The following is an 18,733-nucleotide window of genomic DNA, read 5'->3' on the forward strand; positions in this document are numbered from 1 at the left end:
CGATTGGGCGGCCGGGGGGGCACCTATCCATCTTTTGCTGCTCCAGCGGGAGGCAATCTCCCTCATATCGCTACACTGCCCACCCTACCCTCTGCTACTTTCAGTATGTGTGTGGACTCTCAGAAGAGAGGTGGAGGTAAAGTTGGAAGCAGAAACTCCCCGGCTCCCGGCTTCGGTTTCTACGCACGTCCAGACTACGTAGGTGAAATACTCTTTCAGCGCAAGCATGAAAGGGTTAACCGAAGTGGGGGCGGGGTTCTCCTCCCCCCCGCGCGCTCTGCCCCTCACCCACTTCTCTCCCCCCCCTCGGGTAGGCGGAGCTTCATCCCCGGCATAGAGGCGGTTGGCGGCGGTTGGGGCCTCCTCAGAGCCTCTTTAAAATGAATCCGAGTGGGGTTGGTAATAGCCGAGCACCAGAAAGCGCGCGGGGGCCGACGCTGGGCTTGTGCGCGGCGGGAAGCGGGTCGGGAGCTGCTGCTGCTGCTGCCTGCAGCAGTGAGCGCTGGGCTTCGAAGGGGGCAGCGGTGCTCTTGGACTGGCGGCGCTGGGCTTTGCCCTGAGGCGACAGAGAGAAGGGAGACGTTCCCCTTCACTGGCGCACACTCGCTTTGGGGGAAGAGCAGAAGGATTGTTAATATTTTAATATATTTTTTTTAGAGAGAGCGACATTCAGTTTCCTCAAACTTTTCTTTTTAACCAACACAAAACAAAACAAAAATTCTCCTTCTGCCTCCACGCACACGCTTTTTTTTGCATATTTCGACTAAGTGGCTTCTTTCCACCCTCAGTATCCTCGAAGCAAGGAGGGAATTCAAAAAAAAAAAAAAGAGAGAGAGAGAACATTTCTTTTGGTTCCTCTCGCTTCCTGAGAGGGGAGTGGTTTTCCTGAAGAGGAAGCCATCGAGTTATTCTTAAATAAAGTTTCTCTCCCACTCACCCCCTTTTTTTGTACGTGCTATGGGCGGTTAAGCTTTATTTTGTGGTGTGCTGTTCTATTTATTTAAAAGAAACGAAGCTCACAAAGAGGGATCCCAGAGATCGCCCATCTGCCTGTTTGTCACAATGTACAATACAGTGTGGGATATGGATCGCGATGACACGGACTGGAGGGAGGTGATGATGCCATATTCAACTGAGCTGATATTTTATATCGAAATGGACCCACCAGGTAAGAAGCAACACCTACTTGGTTAAAAAAAAAAGTTTAATTGTGTTTAGGTTTACAATCGTAGTGGTTCTTAAGTGTCGGGCATCTGTATTAAAAGTTTATTGTTCTTCCCTCCAATGGGACAGGCTTTGGTTCTTCTCTCGTTTTCTCTCCTGGAGAAGCAAAGAACTGTACTTGGAGGGGTGTAAACTTTTGCTCTTACTGTGTTCCGCTGTGCCCATTAAGCGAGTCGTTTTTATAAGGCTCGTTTTTGTTAAGAATCGAGAGCTACCTGCTATTAGGCTGCAGAATCCAGAACACACGTTTTCCTTTCCCTTTCCTCCTATTGTAAGTTCTTTGTACCGTGTATCTGTATTCATAATCTCACCTAAACTCATCTATTTAAAAATGTTATCTTCTCTATCACTTTCTGACACAAAATGTTTGGTTAATGTTTTTGGTCCTGATGTTTTTGAACTGATTCTTTTAGCTTTTGATTCTATGTTGGCTTCTGTAAGAAAACTTGCAGCCCAGTCCTTTGCTTGTGTGCTCAGGAATAAAATTGCACAGATTTCATTTCAGCTTCCTATCATAATAAGCATGCATAGGATTGTAGCTTAAGTACTATGCATTATTTCCAGTGCTGAGAGGTATTGTCCCTACTTTGTTCTGGCGTAGGACTTCTTTTGTTTCTGGAGAGGAATGAGATGTGAGAAGAGCCAGAAGTTAGGTGAATCAGAGAAGGAAGCTGGATCCATTTGACATCACTCCTAGTGAAATTATAGTGGTTGGTGTTTGAAATTGCTGCAGGCTTGTGATTCCTAAAACTATGCTGGTGATGGTTTTAATAAGGAAAAAAGCTACGTTACATTTTGGTTAAATTTAATTTAAGATTGTTGAGTTTTTTTATTTTAAGAAGTTCAGAAAATACACTACCATCCATTATTTCAGAGTTCTGGTTGTCATGCAGATATGTGATTCTTTGTGACCTAAGGTGTTTAGGCTGTGCCAGCTGAATAATAGAAGTAAAAGTAACCTCAGAGATAATCCAGCTCAGCCAGATACAATAGCATGGTTTCTTGGTCTTTATCCACACCAATGATGCTCATTCATGCTTCTCTTAAATCTCCAGAGTGTTCCATAACTTCTTAAGAAAAATTATCCAAGAGTCTTGTCGCATTTGAAATACTAACAAATTTATTATGGCATAAGCTTTCATGGACTCAGGCATACTTTGTCAGCTTGAGTTCACAAAAGCTTATGCCATAATAAATCTGTTAGTAAGGTGCCACAAGATTATTTTTCAAGAGACTAATATGGCTACTCCTCTGGAAATTCTTCAGAAAACTTATTGCTGAATGCGTATTGATATTAACAGCTTCAAACATCAACCAGAAGTCTGTGAAACTGCAGTTTAAATACTTTTTTAAAAAGTTCAGTCCTATCTCTTGGTGCATGTAGCAAGCATTCTCTGTTTCCTTTATGATAGCAGTTTTCAATAATCCAGAGAACTATCTTATTTCCTCTTAGGCTGCAATCTTCTACTCACTTATCTGCAAGTAAATCACATTGAACTCAATAGCACTTACTCCCAAGTAGGGAAAGGATTGAGCTGTCTAATCTCTAAGCAAAACATGTCCAGTTTTTTTTAGTACCTCCTATGTTGTCATGACCTTCTAATGGCTATCATATTTGTTTTCTGAATTGCTGAAGCATAAGTTAAATTAAAAATTGGTAATGAAAACTGTGAACATTTCCTGTGAGGAAGACTGAAATCTGATCAGGGCTATATGCTATGTGCACAACAGAGAAAAAAGAAAATTCTGTACTTTGAATAAACTATGCAAATGAAGCAAACTGGTATAGGTCTACTTTGCATAGTTGTGAACCCAACACTAAGGCTTTCAAGGATTTATAATGTTTGCTAAAGAGAGAGAACATAGAAGCTGGAGGTGGAGGGTGACATTAAAATTAGTAATAAGACGATAGTAGGAACATGATAAGGTTAATAATACAGTAGTTATACAGTAGTTATAAGGGGGGGAGCATATGCAAAGCGTTAGACCTCTCCTCATATCCATTCAGATTTCTGATGCTTCATCAGACAGTTAAACTTTTTATCAACCACCATGAAAGCTGGGAACTTGATCCAGTGTAAAAAAAAATTAAAACTGACCTTCTCTGCGGATCTGATGTATGTATAAAATAGCATGCAGTCCTTAATACATAGTTATTTGTACTTTTATTATTTGGTTAGCTAGCTGAAATAATAAATAAATAAATAAATGTATATGATCACGTGTGCATATCTATCTCATTTTAAGCTTTTTAACTTGTAGAATATATTTTAAATTCTATTTTTCTTACACATTTCTGTTTTCAGTATCTGTTTAGGTATATCTGTTCCATGTAGCCTTTTAAATTTTGAGTTGTTTTTGGATTGTATTCAGGAGAATGCTACAGTAGATACTGGCCATCCTATTCCAATAGATTGAATTACATTAGATACATTTATCAAAGAAAATTTGTGGGATGTGGGACCCCAGAATTTTCCATTCTTGTTCATTATGTTCCACAGTATTTCCAGGAAAAGTGCTTATAGGTTATGTTGGAATGCTTTCTCCAAGACTTCAAGTATGTCTCTTGACCCAACCAGGAACTCTACACCCTGTATTTGAAAACCATTGGAGTTCACTCAATTTTTAAAGAGACTTTCCTAGGTAGTATAGTGCAGGCAAATTCACGAATATGGAAGGAAGACCTTCATGACTCTTACCTCACCACAAACTTTCAGAGTGCTTAGATGTGAGAGAGATATCAGAAGCAAATGTAAGGAAAGAAAAACGGTTCAGAAGTGATAAGTCTGGCTATTGCTAAAAATTGAATTTTCATATGTAAAGAATGCCAATGCAATAAATCTTGTAATTTTAATATCTAAACTAGATGATCATTGTTTTATTTTCACCAAAATGTTTATTATAATAATTGTCATTATTGAGTTCCTTTACAGAACAACCATGTTAATGCAGTATAGCACTGAATTGATGCAGGCCTCCTAATAGCTGTTTCCAGGATTTTGTTTGAATAACTTTTGGGGTGTATGAGTAACCTACTACATCTAGTGTTGATCAAGTATCTCCATTCACTTCAGTAGCCCGCTACTAGCATAAATGATTTAAGAATAATAGTCTAGATTGCTGCTAGTTTACTAAATCATAGTTTTGTAGTGCAATTTATGGGTGTCAGTCTTAGTCTTCAGTTGTCTAAATATTTCATATTGATAGATTAAAGGCATAGTTGGCTTGGCAGGTGGGTGAAATCTGCATGTCTTCCTCATGAGGAACTTGGATCTGGAAGTAACGATATTAAGCAACGGGCAAGCGTTGGATATTTAGTGGAATAGGTTTGTTTTTCTTATGATGGTCAAAAGCCAGACTTCTACAATATGCTTTTTAAATTATTAAATATATATAGCTAAATCTTACAATGAAAATAAAAAAATAGAATGGGAAGATAATTTTTACCCCATTATGACTCATTTAGACATAATTGAAAATTGTATATGGGTACTTTACCAATGAGCTCTTACACTTATCAGAGTATATTTAAATAGAGGTACATACCATGGTTTCTCTGGAAAGCTCATGTACATACTGAGGGCCCTTTCTCTCTCTCTCTCTGTATGTATATATTTGTAGGAGCATAGGAAGCTGCTTTATATCAAGTAAGGCCACTGGTCAGTCTTGCTCAGAATGGTCTACCAGTGACTGGCAACAGCTCTCCAGGGTTTCAGTCCGGAGGCTTTCCCAGCTTTGTCTGGAGATGCTAGGTTTAAACCCAGGACCTTTTGAATGCAAAGTGTGTGTTTTGAGGTACAGTCTTCATGTATGATAAAGGGAAGCTATCTAAATTGTCAAGAATATCTCCTCTTGCTCTGCTAGCATTTAATAAGAGATCACTGGCATAATGTATCAGCATTGTTAATGTTGTCTGTGGCAGTGCACATTAGTTGAGTGAGTAGATTACATCATCTCCAGTGGCAGTGAAGCACAGTTGTGGAATGTTCAATAGCTTAGAAACCTATTACCTATTATATGTGAGAATGTATAAATAGGCAAGTTGGCCTGCAAATTTTTAGATCATGTTTTTTCTTAACTAAGTTTAAAACACTTGCCAAGAACACATTAATAACAATTTAAAAACCATTTTCAATTGTTAATGGCAACAATTTTCAGCACTTTTGTGTTGCTTAGGAGTGCTAGAACATTATTTTATGGATTACATTGCCCCAGCTGTTCAGCCTTAGCAGAAAATTAACTTCTAGCCAAAGTGTAAGATTTCATACGTGTGTCTTGTGCTCATATCAAGTTGTTGAAGTAAGTTCTTTAAAGATGCAGTAGAAATAGACTACATAAATTCAGAAATACATTAGTGACAGAACTTTATGAATATGAAACTTTATATTACCTCTTCAATCAATTATTGAAGGAATGCAAAAGTGTATCTTCCCAGGGTGAAAAAAAATAGTCATGTAGGTTGGATTGTCATGAAATCCATCATAATTATTGAATACTTATTAATTGGATGTTAGTCAATTAGATTGACATTGTTGAAGTTGTTTTTTTTCTCCTTTGAATTTACTGTGCTTCAAAGGTATAAGTTGTGAAGCAATAGTCTGTATTCTCAAACACGCCCCCCCTTACTTTGCAGTTAGTTGTCAAGTAAGCTCACTTGACAGTGTTATTCCAAAGTGGAGAGGAGCAGGTTTATAAATTCTTGAAAATATTGTTAATGTTTAGCTTTTTAAAATATGATCCTGCAACATCTGAGACTTTGTAAACATTCCCAGTGAGCTATTGCTTTTAACATGAAGTGCTGCAGTAACAAACTATGCATTAATGGATTATATTATGTTGAATCTGATTTTGGAATGGGTCCTTCTAAAGTACATTAACATCAGTTCCTTTTTGACTGTCCATTGAATTATACGACTTGCACTTTTTCTTGACTAGCAAGGATTTGAAAGAATATGTGCTTTCCTTGTCTTCATTTCTGTAGGGTGTTGCCTGCTTAAAGTATTTCCAACATGCAAATGATAATGTTTGTTGTTGGAAATCTTACGCAAAGAGGAAGGGCTGTAGCTCAGTGATAGAGCATCTGCTTTGCATGCAAAAGGTTCCAGGTTTAATCTCTAGTATCTCTGCGTAGGGCTGGAAGATACCGCTATGTGAAACCCTGAAGAGCCACTGCGAGTCAGTGTAGAGAATACAGTACTGAGCTTGATAGACCATTGGTCTCACTCGTCGTAACTCAGCTACCTGTGTTCTAATGTATAAAGATTAAATGGTCACACACTAAACCACATTTGGTCACAGCTTCTGAGTGCACTCAGTATAAAAGATACATGTTGAATTGTTTCATAACCATTTGTATATATGTGTGCTTATGCATGTGCATGTGCACCAATGTTATTACAGAGCAATCCAGGCATCTCTACTGCCGAGGACCTCTCCTTTTCCCCTTCCATGGGTCATTTTCCCTCTTAATAGCAAAGTGTTTATCCAAGGACTAAATGTGGAGCAGTTTACATGGATTTGTAAGTAAGCAAGTGACACAAATAATTACCACAAGGAGAAAAAGAAGCAAAACAAAGTGCAGGCACATATGCAGCTTTCGTGCACTAATTTAGATTATCTCGTGTCCCTGAAGGCATAACATAAAAAGCCCCCCCCCCCCTTCTTAAGATGCTCGCAACAGAAGGGCATCTACTCTGGTGCATCGGAGACTTAGGAAGTGACACAAGAGTGCAGGAATGGGCAACTTGTAGTACAAGGTCAAAAGAAAAATCTTAGAGGTGCCATAGGTAGGATTTTCTTCATTCTTATGAGTCATATCATATTGGTAAGGAAAAAGGAACTATTTTCTCAGACGGGCTGTGATCCTGTAAGGCTTGTTGCCTTCTTGTTGCACCCGTCTCCCCCACATGTCTAGCATAAGGTGTCTGAATTATTTTGCTCATTATTTTTCTCTTGTCAACAAGTGCTTCTCACATGGGTCATTTTGTTAGATTTTTTTTTTTATTTGCTACTTTCAGGCCGTAGTATAAGAAGATTTCCTTAGATGAGGCAGCTACTGTTGAGACTTGCAAGCGCATCTCTAGTCCCTCCTGGAGCCATTGCCCATATGTAAGTGAAAAGTCTGAATGTAGGGCTTTTCCATTGAGCATCCTAGTGACCGGGGAGTGCAAATGTTGTGGGGGGGGTTGCCTTTCAGTATTTTCAAATGCCATAGTAACAGTTCTTTGTGCCACATCTGGTGCATGGACTACTAATTGATCATCTAGAAGCCATCTGATTAAAGCTGGAAGCAGAGGAAATATGTGATGTGTCGATTAGTACTTAGAGGGTTCTGCTCTGGAACCCCTTGGGTTAGACGCGACAACTTTCATATTCTGTTTGTACTTGATGCTATGAGTTGTAGGAGGAATAGTTGAGTCTTAGCTGTTTTATCTCTTTAATACTTAAAATAAGAGTGCTAGAGTATATTTATATTGTGGAAGGAACTATCGAATGCTGAAGAAAACAACAGACTTCAGAACTTTAAATGCCATGGGCTCCTTAACGAAACTTAATTCGGGTCATGAAGGCCTATCAGTTCTGGTACTTCATCTTTCCTTTCTGTTGGGGTTTAAGAGGGTATAGTGGGGAGTGTCTGCACATTTCACCAGAACCCCTCTGATACGGCAGAAATGAATGGAAGGGTCACTAAGTACTTTGTACCTCTCAAATCAGGGATGCTATAGGATGGGACACCCTATCTCTGATGCTGCTTTGAAATTATGCACATGCTGGGGTAGAAATTGCAGTAACAGCTCTGTGCTGCATTGCGGGCCTCCTGGCTCAGTTGCACATCAGCAAAAAAGATCATATGGATCAGTTGCACATCAATGTGCCGTTGCTCTTAAAATGGATATGTATTTCTGCACTTGTATAACTTGGCCTAAGTGAATATTTATTTTTTTACTAAGTTCTCAACTGCTTGTTCTTTAAATGTTAGCAATGGTATATTCCATTTGATATGTGATAAACTAATGTGTTTGATAGTTCCACTTCCTTATCTTTGAGGTTTCACATGGCAGAATCCAAGCTGGTACATTGTACTTTTCAGGCTTAAGCTCATAGTAATGTAATAGCTATGTGTATTCTGTTTGTTAAATAGAACACTCATAAGTGTATGTGTTTCCGGAAAAAAATAATGTTGCAGTAAGAACCTCTTCACATGTTTACTTAAAACAGTCTTCTCAAGCCTGGTGCCCTCCATGGCAGTGCTGACTGGAGCTAATGGGACTTATAGTCCAAAACATCCGGAGAGCACCTGGTTAGTGGAGTCTGACTTAAAATGTTTTGTGTTGCCTCACTGTACCTTGCTATCAATTAAGCTTACAAAGCTTACAGCGGGGATGGAGAACTTGTTTCAGCCTGAGGGCCAGATTTGACCCTGCCCAACTTTCATGGGTCTGCATTCCAACCTCTGAAAGAAAAAAAAGAAAAGTATCTACCTCTTTTCCCTCCCTCCATTGCCAAACACACTGCGCAAGGCATGCAACACACAGTATTCCGTACGTACCAAACAAACAGTCAGCCACACACAGAGAGAGTCACTTAGTCTTGCAGACTGGACATATAGACACACAGGCAGGGTGTGTGCACACACATACTCAGCATTTCCAACCCTTACTCTCCATTGCTAGGGTGAAGGTGACTGGAAAGCTCTCCCTCTTTCTTTCCTTTAAAGAGGATCTTTAAAGCACAGGCATCTTATCTCCCAATTATAGCATTAAATAGCACAGTGCTAAGTTGGGTTGGGCAATGGGAAATACTGCCTTTTATTTATAAGGAGGAGACAGAAAGCTTATTTCTGATCTTAGTGCTATTGTGTTTAATGCCAAGATCATCCCTATAACTCCTTTTTAAGGGTTAAGGGTTTTTTAAGTTAAGCCCTACAATATCTGATCTAATTAATAGATTCTAATAATCAGAATATAGTACAGGGGTCGCCAACCTTTTTGGGCCCATGAGCAGATTTGTAAATCAGATAAATTGTTGTTGGCACCACATGTGAAGGAAGTTGAAGTGGTGCGTCCGCTGTTAAAGAAAACATCATTAGATCCTTTAGATCTATCCAGTTACCGCCCGGTTTCGAATCTTTCGTACCTGGGTAAGGTAATTGAGAGAGCGATTGTTGAACAGCTTGGTAGGTTTCTGGAGGAAACATCGGCTTTGGATCCATTTCAGTCTGGCTTTCGCCCTGGTTATGGGACCGAGATGGCTCTGGTTGCCCTAACAGACGATCTCCGTAGACAGCTGGATCAAGGCAGGTTGGGACTGCTGATTCTTCTAGATTTGTCAGCAGCCTTTGGCGTGGTCAATCATGAACTTTTGGACCACCCCCTTGCCGACATGGGCATTCAGGGCACAGTCAGACAATGACTGCGCTCCTTTATCTCAGGTCAGGGACAGAGGGTGGCGCTAGGGAAGGAGTTGTCATTGCGGCATTCGTTGGTGTGTGGAGTGCCTCAGGGCGCAATCCTTTCCCCAATGTCTTTTAATATCTTTATGCACCCCCTTGCCCAGATTGTCCAGAACTTTGGGCTGGGTTGTCATCAATATGCTGATGACACCCAGCGTTATCTGTTTATGGATGGCCGTCCTAACTCAGCCCCGGACACACTGACTAGATGCTTGGAAGCTGTGGCTGGATGGCTGCATGGGAGCTGGTTGAAGTTAAATCCTTCGACAACAGATGTCCTCTGGCTGGGTCGGGAGGACATGGGGTTGGGGGGCCAACTCCCATCTCTTGCGGGGGCTCAATTAGTGCCAGTGCCTTCTGTCAAGAGTTTGGGTGTAACCTTCAATGCCTCCCTCTCTATGGAGGCGCAGGTTGCAGCTACAGCAAAGGCGGCATTTTTCCATCTCTGCCGTATTAAGCAGTTGGTCCCTTACCTTTCTCACCCTGATCTGGCCACAGTGATCCATGCGATGGTCACCTCCAGGTCACCTCCACATTACTATAATTCGCTCTATGCGGGGCTGCCCTTGAAGCTGACTCAGAAACTCCAGTGGGTGCAGAATGCCACAGTGAGACTCCTTATGGGGTCCTTGTCACAGGATCACATTCATCCAGTGCTTTACCAGCTGCACTGGCTCCTGGTGGAGTACAGGGTCAGGTTCAATGTGCTGGTTTTGACCTTTAAAGCCCTATGCGGCCTAGGACTCTAGTACCTATGGGACCACCTCTCCTGGTATGCCCCGTGGAGGACCTTAAGGTCCATAAATAACAACACTTTGGAAGTCCCAAGCCCCAAGGAGGTTAGATTGGCCTCAACCAGGGCCAGGGCCTTTTCAGCTCTGGCCCCGGCCTGGTGGAATGCCCTGCTGTAGGAGATAAGGGCTATGTGGGATTTGACATCTTTCCGCAGGGCCTGCAAGACGGAGCTGTTGCGCCTGGCCTTTGAGCTGGACTCAGTCTGACCCCCCTTTCTCCACCCTTTCCCCCTTTTTTTATGGAATCCCTTATGTGGGATTTTGTATATAAATTTTCCCTCGACTCTTTTTGCTGGCCCATATAGGACCAGCATGGATAGTTTGGCCCTGGCGAATATTTGATGTTTTCTCCCCTTACAATCTTGATTTATGGGCTACCACTAAAACCAGGCTGCATTTTAAGCTATATTTTAAACTGTATTTTAATCTACTTTGTTTGTTTGTTTTAATGTTTTTATTGTATTTTATATTTGGTGTTAGCTGCCCTTAGCCCGGCCTTGGCCAGGGAGGGTGACGTATAAATAAAAAAATATTATTATTATTATTATTATTATTATTATTATTATTATTATTATGTGTCACAACTCTCCCCTCCCCTGGTGTAGCAACCCTAAAATTTGTCCTGTACCACAGTTAAGCCTGGGAGTAAAGCATTCCATTGTTTTATTTGAAGCCTAATTTCAGTTGGGGGATGGGGCCCTGTGAGCATCAAAGAAAGCCTCCATGGGCACTTGTGTATCTATGAGCATCCATATTGGTGACCCATGATATAATAGATGTGCCATTTGAGCCATTAGTCATGGTAAGGTGACTAATGACATGGGATGATTGGCAGGTGGGTGGGGCTTTCTCAGACAGGCCTGGTTGGCCAGATTAAGATTAAAAATATATTTTCTAGAAGTAGCGAAACAATGTAAACAGAACATGAAAATGAGTAGAAAATATCTACAAAAATACCTTGCATTGCTAAGTCGCTGAAAATCCCTTTTCTGAAGACTAATAAAGAAGTGACTATACATATTGATAGAGAGTGCATTCCATAGCCAGTGGTTACAGATTTAGGTTACAACTAGGGACACAAAATGAATATATGTACACTTATGTTTGTAGTATCTCTTCAGTCATCTGCATGTAATAATAATAATAATAATAATAATAATAATAAATTTTATTTATATCCCGCCCTCCCCAGCCGAAGCTGGGCTCAGGGCGGCCTACAACAATAGAACAGTACAAAAGTACAGCACAAAAAACACTCTAAAATCATTCATTATAAAATTGATTCAAATCAAGCCACTGGCAACCATTGTGCCAGAGCTCCATGAAGATTGCCGAGGGAGGGAGTCAGGCTGTGCCCTGGCCAAAGGCCTGGTGGAACAGCTCTGTCTTGCAGGCCCTGCGGAAAGATGTCAAGTCCCGCAGGGCCCTAGTCTCTAGTGACAGAGCGTTCCACCAGATCGGAGCCACAGCCGAAAAAGCCCTGGCTCTAGTTGAGGCCAGCCTAACTTCTCTGTGGCCTGGGACCTTCAAGATGTTTTTATTTGAAGACCGTAAGTTTCTCTGTGGGGCATACCAGGAGAGGCGGTCCCGTAGGTACGAGGGTCCTAGGCCGTATAGGGCTTTAAAGGTTAAAACCAGCACCTTAAACCTGATCCTGTACTCCACTGGGAGCCAGTGCAGCTGGTATAGCACCGGGTGAATGTGGTCTCGCAGCGAAGACCCCATAAGGAGTCTCGCTGCAGCATTCTGCACCTGCTGGAGTTTCTGGGTCAGTCTCAAGGGCAGCCCCACGTAGAGCCAGTTACAATAATCCAGTCTGGAGGTGACCGTCGCGTGGATCACAGTGGCTAGGTCAGGGCGAGAGAGGTAAGGAGCCAACTGCTTAGCTTGGCGGAGATGGAAAAATGCCGCCTTTGTTATAGCTGCAATCTGCGCCTCCATGGAAAGGGAGGTGTCGAAGATTACACCCAAACTCTTAACGGACGGTGCTGGCACTAATTGCACTCCCGCAAGAGATGGGAGTTGCCCCCCCCAATCCCATATCGTCCCGTCACAGCCACAGGACCTCTGTCTTCGAAGGATTTAGCTTCAACCGGCTCCCACGTAACCATCCAGCCACAGCTTCCCAACATCTGGTCAGTGTGTCTGGGGCCGAGTCAGGATGGCCATCCATCAACAGATAGAGTTGGGTGTCATCAGCATACTGATGGCAACCCAGCCCAAAACTCCGGACAAGCTGGGCGAGGGGGCGCATAAAGATGTTGAAAAGCATTGGGGAGAGTATCGCACCCTGAGGTACTCCACACACCAAGGAGTGGCGCGATGACAATTCCCCCCCAAGCGCCACCCTCTGTCCCCGACCAGAGAGAAACGAGCGCAGCCATTGAAGGACTGTGCCCTGGATCCCCACGTCGGCAAGGCGGTGGTCCAGGAGTTCGTGATCGACCATGTCGAAAGCTGCTGACAGATCTAGAAGAATCAGCAGCCCCGACCCGCCTCGATCCAGCTGTCTACGAAGATCATCTGTTAGGGCAACCAGAGCAGTCTCGGTCCCATGACCCACGCGGAAGCCAGACTGGAATGGATCCAGAGCCGATGTTTCATCCAGAAACCTACCAAGCTGTTCAGCAACCGCTCTCTCAATCACCTTACCCTGGAACGGAAGATTCGAAACCGGGCGGTAATTGGATAGATCTAAAGGATCTAATGATGTTTTCTTTAAGAGCGGGCGCACCACTGCCTCCTTCAGTTCCGCAGGGAATGTCCCCGTGCCAGGGACAAATTGATGATATCCCCCAGGAGGGCCCGCACCTCGTCTGGACACGCTCTAATCAGCCAAGACGGGCACGGGTCGAGAGGACAGGTGGTGGGCTTTTCAGCTCGGAGGAGTCTGTCCACATCGGCTGGGGATATCCGGTCGAAGTGGTCCAATACTGGACCCGAGGACAGTCGAGGGGCCTCCAGTTCCTTTATTGTATCCAAATTGGCAGGGAGGTCATGGCGGAGCAACAGGACCTTCTCCGCAAAAAAGCTCGTAAATGCCTCACAGCTGTGTGCCAAATTGTTATTTAAATTTGGCTGTCCCTCAAGGGACGTTAAAGACCTGATTATACTAAATAATTGCGCCGGGCGAGAGCTCGCGGATGCAATGGAGGCCGAGAAGTAAGACTTCTTAGCAGCCTTCACCGCCATCTCATAGGTTTTCATAAAAGCCCTATAAGATGTTCTTGAGGCTCCGTCACGGGCACCCCGCCATACTCGTTCTAGCCGTCTGAGGTCCCGCTTCATTTTCCGGAGCTCCTCGGTAAACCAGGGAGCCCGGTTTCTGCGGGGTCACAGAGGGCTCTTAGGTGCGATCTCATCGATGGCTGCCAGGAGCTGGATATTCCAGCCCTCAACTAGCTCAGTCAATGAGTCGCCAGGGGGAGCAAGGTCCCGCAAGGCTTGACGGAATCTATCAGGGTCCATCAGCCTCTGCGGGCGAGCCCAAATCGGCTCGCCACCTAAGCAGGGTGGGGGTGGAAAGTCAATCCTGGCTTTCAGAGCGTAGTGATCAGACCATGGCACTTTCATCGGAGGAGACATGATCACATCTATACCTACGCCAAAGATCAAATCCAGCGTGTGGCCTGCTTGATGTGTGGGGCCCGAAACAAACTGGGAGAACCCTAGTGTCGCCATGGAAGACACCAGGTCCAGAGCCTGTGAGGAGGGAGTGGCATCAGCATGGATGTTGAAGTCCCCCAATACCAATAGGTTAGGGAACTCCAAGGCCCAGCCAGCCACCGCCTCCAATAGGCCTGACAGGGTGGCTGCTGGTGCGCTAGGTGGCCGGTACACCAGCCAAACAGCCAAGCTCTCCTCGAAGCCCCACACTAGGCCAACACATTCAATGCCGGGGATCGATGGCGATGGTAGAGCCCTGAAAGGACAATCTTCCCAGATTAATAATGCCACCCCGGCCCACAGTCTGCGACTGGTGGAGGACGGAGAAACCCGGGGGCGCCATCTCTCGTAAGGTAACTGTTGCCCCTTCGCGCACCCAGGTCTCCGTCACACAAGCCAGGTCGACCCCCTGCGAGGTAAAGAAATCTCGCAGGGTGGCGGTTTTGTTGCCTATAGACCTGGCATTGCACAGCACCAGTGACGGAGGTGAGTAATCCTTGCTCACCCTACCCTCGTCCCTCGGGATGGGGCGCAGATTGGAAGGGGTACGAGCATATCCATATCTCGATCCCCTTCGCCTGTTACATCTGCCCCTACCGCCATACCTCCCTCGCCCCTCCACGGTAGCAATCCCAAGCCTCATAGTAGCCTCCATTGATGGCAATTAATGTTACTCTTTCACAGCCTAAAACAATAAAAACAAAAACAACCCAGAAAAACAATAAAACAATACAAATAAAAACTACAAAAATTACAAATTCATCAAAATCTAACAAATTCCCAAGCCCACCCCACACATCCATCCCACCCCATATATAAAAATCTAAAGGGAAAGGGAAATTTTAAAACATATTAAAACATGTTAAAAAGAACTCTGCACCCCTTCGGGTCCTCCTGGGTAGTAGCAGCATCAGTGGCATCAACCGTCCTTGTGAGGCCCCACCCTGGGCCAGATAGTAAGTGGCAGGAGCAGTCCTTGTGAGGCCTCTTAGGCCCCGCCCTGGACCAGATGGTGAGTGGCAGGAAGCAGCAGGGCCCTCAGACACTCAGGAGAATCCTCCCGGGCAGCAGAGCACAGCAGTCCTTGTGAGGCTTCAGGCCCCGCCCTGGGCCAGGTGGTAAGTGGCAGGAAGCAGCAGGGCCCTCAGGCACTCACTCAGAAGAATCCTCCTGGGCAGCAGAGAATTGTGTGTGTGTGTGTGGTGAGATAGGTACCGTATGTTTAGCTATTTTAGTGACACTCCTAATCTTTAATATAAGTTTCTTAACTGAGTGAAATTAACCATTTGTGACACATTCAAAACCACTAACAGGTATACCTGCATTAAGGCAGCTAGTCATCTTTGGTACTTTACATGTGGTAAAGCTTTAAAATAAAATGAGAAGTAGCAGGTTATAGCAAAGGTCTGTGGTGAGTTAAGTCTTATGTTGGAAACAGATTTCTGACTTCATCTGCATAAAATGTTAAACTGAGCTACCTACAGTAGTTGTGGAGTTTTATTTGGGGACATATAAATATATGAGGTAAGGGGTTGCCAATGTAGTGCCCACCACTAAGGCCTCCATTGGCACGGCCCCAGACTTTGAGCTTTCATAAAAAAAGTACCGTAAGTCTCTAGCCCTCTAGAAAGAAAGCTATGAAGCAAAATGTGGAGGTACCTTTCCAAGTATTTGCTAAATACGTGCCCCCATACCTTTACATACGCACCTCAAACCAGCAGTGACAGTGTATAGCAGGTCCCATTCATATGTGAAGACTTCAGAAGGTTAAACTTGTTTAAATAGGCTTACATTTTTTTCAGAAAAGTGACAAGTTTTGAGAACAATATGGTTTCCCATGTCCTTGGCCCATTCTATCATAAAGATTTCCTAGCTATTATTGCATTACTGTGATGTTTGTATACATATTTTATAACTGATGTTGGCCAAACCATTACTTTGAGGTTTCATTTTTGGGTGGTAGCACAGCTTGCCTGGTATATGCAAACTTACAGGAGGAAGAGTTACATTTTGTTAGAGGGAAAATAAGAGAAACTAACAAGGGCTGTAAATGTAGAATAAATAATTACATTCTGGAAATCATGGGTTGTATCTGTGTGTGTTGCACAGATTGGGGGGGCGGGCGGTGGACAAATAGTGAAAAATTGCTTCTATCCCTTTCCTTACAACGGAAGCTTTATTGTCAGTTGAGCAATGCTGTTGAATACATGCAACCCCTTATCTACACGTCTAAATGACATAAATTGTTGGCAAACTAGTTTGAAAAGCAGGATATAAACAACTTAAATAAAAATCAAGTTATTGAGAGTTTTTCTCTCTGGCTAAAAAGAATGTAAATCCTGTTTAGAACTCCTTAAGCTGAGTTTGGGCAGCTGCTAGTGCTGGGCCTGAAGCTTCAGCTTCTCAGGCAGAGAGCACAAATTCTTACTCAAGTGTGACATGGACATCATAGAGCTCCTTCAACCCTCTCTGATAATAGCAAGCCCTTCTGATTGAGAAATATCAGGGAACTTCCTGCTATAAGGTGTATTCTGGTTGTGATTTCTGTAGCAGTCTTACGTTAAGGTAGTTAGTTTTGGTGCATGAGTGCAATAGAAAAGTACGCTACTTATTGAAATGTTTGGTACAACAGAGGAGACGGTAGCTGTGTGGTTAGCCAGCCACCTACTTGGTTGGTGCAAGTAGATTAGTGAGTGTCAGCTTCCCTGCACCCCTTAACCCTGTAAAGCAGGGAGAGGTAGCTACAATAGTGCTGCAGCATTCTTCCTGCACACTGGGAAAAATAATGCTGCAGTGCTGTTATTTTTGCCTATGTCACGGGAGGGGGGTAGCAGAGCAGAGGGAAGAGCCAGTATGTACAGTAGCAGTTAATATCGCAGCACTCTGCTATGATACTAACTTGACTCCTGATGGCCAGGTACTGCAGAAGGAAAGGAGGCCTGGCTGGAAGGAGTGATGAAGTACTATTGGAGCATATGTTGGCGGCAAAAGACTGAGAGATGAAACTGCAGCACTGATGCCCCAGTATTCCATCGCTGCAAAAAGTGTTGTGGAGATAGGAGGAAAGTGTATTTTTCCTAAACTATTTGTAAGGTTATTATAGAATAATGTGAAAAACAAAATAAAATGCACAATATAGAAAGGAAGAAATTGTGGTTTTATTAAAGATTTTCAGAGTCAACTGAAATAAAGAAGGATTCTGGGTAACTGCAAATTAATGAGACCATTGAAACTGTTCTCTTGAGGTACAACAACTGTAGTTCTTTGGCCTCATTATTATGCCTTTCTGTAGCAACATTTTGCTTCTTATTCTGAAAATGTTTATAGAGCTATCACTTAAGAGAACTGGAATATGGCTTGTACGTATGACATATTATTTTGTAACTTGTAATAATTGCTTTTTTAAAAAGTGTAGCAGTGCAGCAAATAGCAGACTTTCATTTATATGCATGTGACTAAATGCTGTAGGCTTCACTTCCATGCACACTTATCTGATGGGATTATTGATTGTGTATATGATGGTTGGTGGTGAATCTCCTTGACCAGTGGCGTAGCGTGGGGGGTGCCAGGGGTGCCGGCCGCAACATCTGGGGGGGGGCACGAGTCCAGAGGGAAGGGACAAGTTCCTTCCTCCGCCGGGCTCCCCACCGCCAGCCTTGCGCCCTAGCGCGCGCGCCCCCCGCCGCTGCTGCGGCTGCGCTCCACTCACTGCTCGCAGGAGGAGCAGCCGCTGCAGCAGCGCCGACGCCGCCACCGACGCCTGGCCGGGCACGGGCAGCCTCCGCACCCCGCCGCCGCCGCCATCATCCCCTCGGCCCAGCCACAGGCGGCGGCTGCTTCTGCCGACTGGAAGGGAGGAGAGCTCCGAGGGGCCTCGACGCGCCCTGCCCTCCCCAAAACCCTCCGAGATGAAGCCGGCGGAAGGGCCGAGGGTCTCCCGGCGGAAGGGGGCGCCACTGGCTCCGGCTCTCAGCGCAAGTCTCAGCTGCGGGGGGGGGGCGAGGACGGAGCGCAGCTGGAAGCCCCCGGACCCGGCCGGGAGGAGGAGAGGCGCTCGCTAAGCCCGGATCTGGAGCGCCTCGGAGCGTGGGCTCCACCTACAGCCCAAGGAGAGGAGGGGCGGGGAGGCGCCCGAGGGGAGGGGGCTTCGGCTGCCTCGGCCCGCGGGGGCTCCGCAAATAATAAATTTAATAAATTCCTGCTGAGCCTTTGGGGGGGTCCTTGGCTCCTTCGCTCGCCCCCAGCCCCAGTGGCGTAGCGTGGGGGGTGCAGGGGGGCCGGCCGCACCAGCCGCAACATCTGGGGGGGCGCGCTCGTACTCGAGTGCTAAAATCCACGGGTTAGGGGGCGCAAATTACTTGCCTTGCCCCGGGTGCTGACAACCCACGCTACGCCACTGTTCTTGACATAAGGTGCATTACTGTATTTTTAAATAAACACGTCTTCTGCACAGCTCTTCAAATAGCTACCATACTTTATCTTTGGGAAACTAAGGGTGCCTATGGGATGCATATAAGGGTGCAGATCTGGAGGAAGAGGCTGAGTGGAATCTACAGCAGTCTTACCATTCAAGCTAAGCACCAAATTATAAATTACT

At 44.5% G+C, this 18,733-nt stretch overlaps 1 protein-coding gene across 4 annotated transcripts in view; it reads left to right on the forward strand.

The window, feature by feature from the left end:
* Positions 1 to 18,733, forward strand: part of PIK3R3 (phosphoinositide-3-kinase regulatory subunit 3) — a 243,370-nt gene that overhangs the window by 195,298 nt on the left and 29,339 nt on the right. Inside the window, exons 1-2 of one of the 4 annotated variants that reach the window (XM_053392567.1) lie at positions 107 to 198; positions 1,008 to 1,168. The exons of 2 other annotated variants lie outside the window; for them this stretch is intronic. In XM_053392567.1, the coding sequence (XP_053248542.1) occupies positions 1,063 to 1,168 (106 nt within the window). In that variant the 5' untranslated portion in view covers positions 107 to 198; positions 1,008 to 1,062. Of the gene's footprint in view, positions 1 to 106; positions 199 to 1,007; positions 1,169 to 18,733 lie in introns of those variants that run through there. One more of the 4 variants, XM_053392569.1, reaches the window with a different exon arrangement.

The sequence above is a fragment of the Podarcis raffonei genome, chromosome 6 (assembly GCF_027172205.1).
Source record: "Podarcis raffonei isolate rPodRaf1 chromosome 6, rPodRaf1.pri, whole genome shotgun sequence".
In the NCBI taxonomy this organism is placed as follows: Eukaryota; Metazoa; Chordata; class Lepidosauria; order Squamata; family Lacertidae; genus Podarcis; species Podarcis raffonei.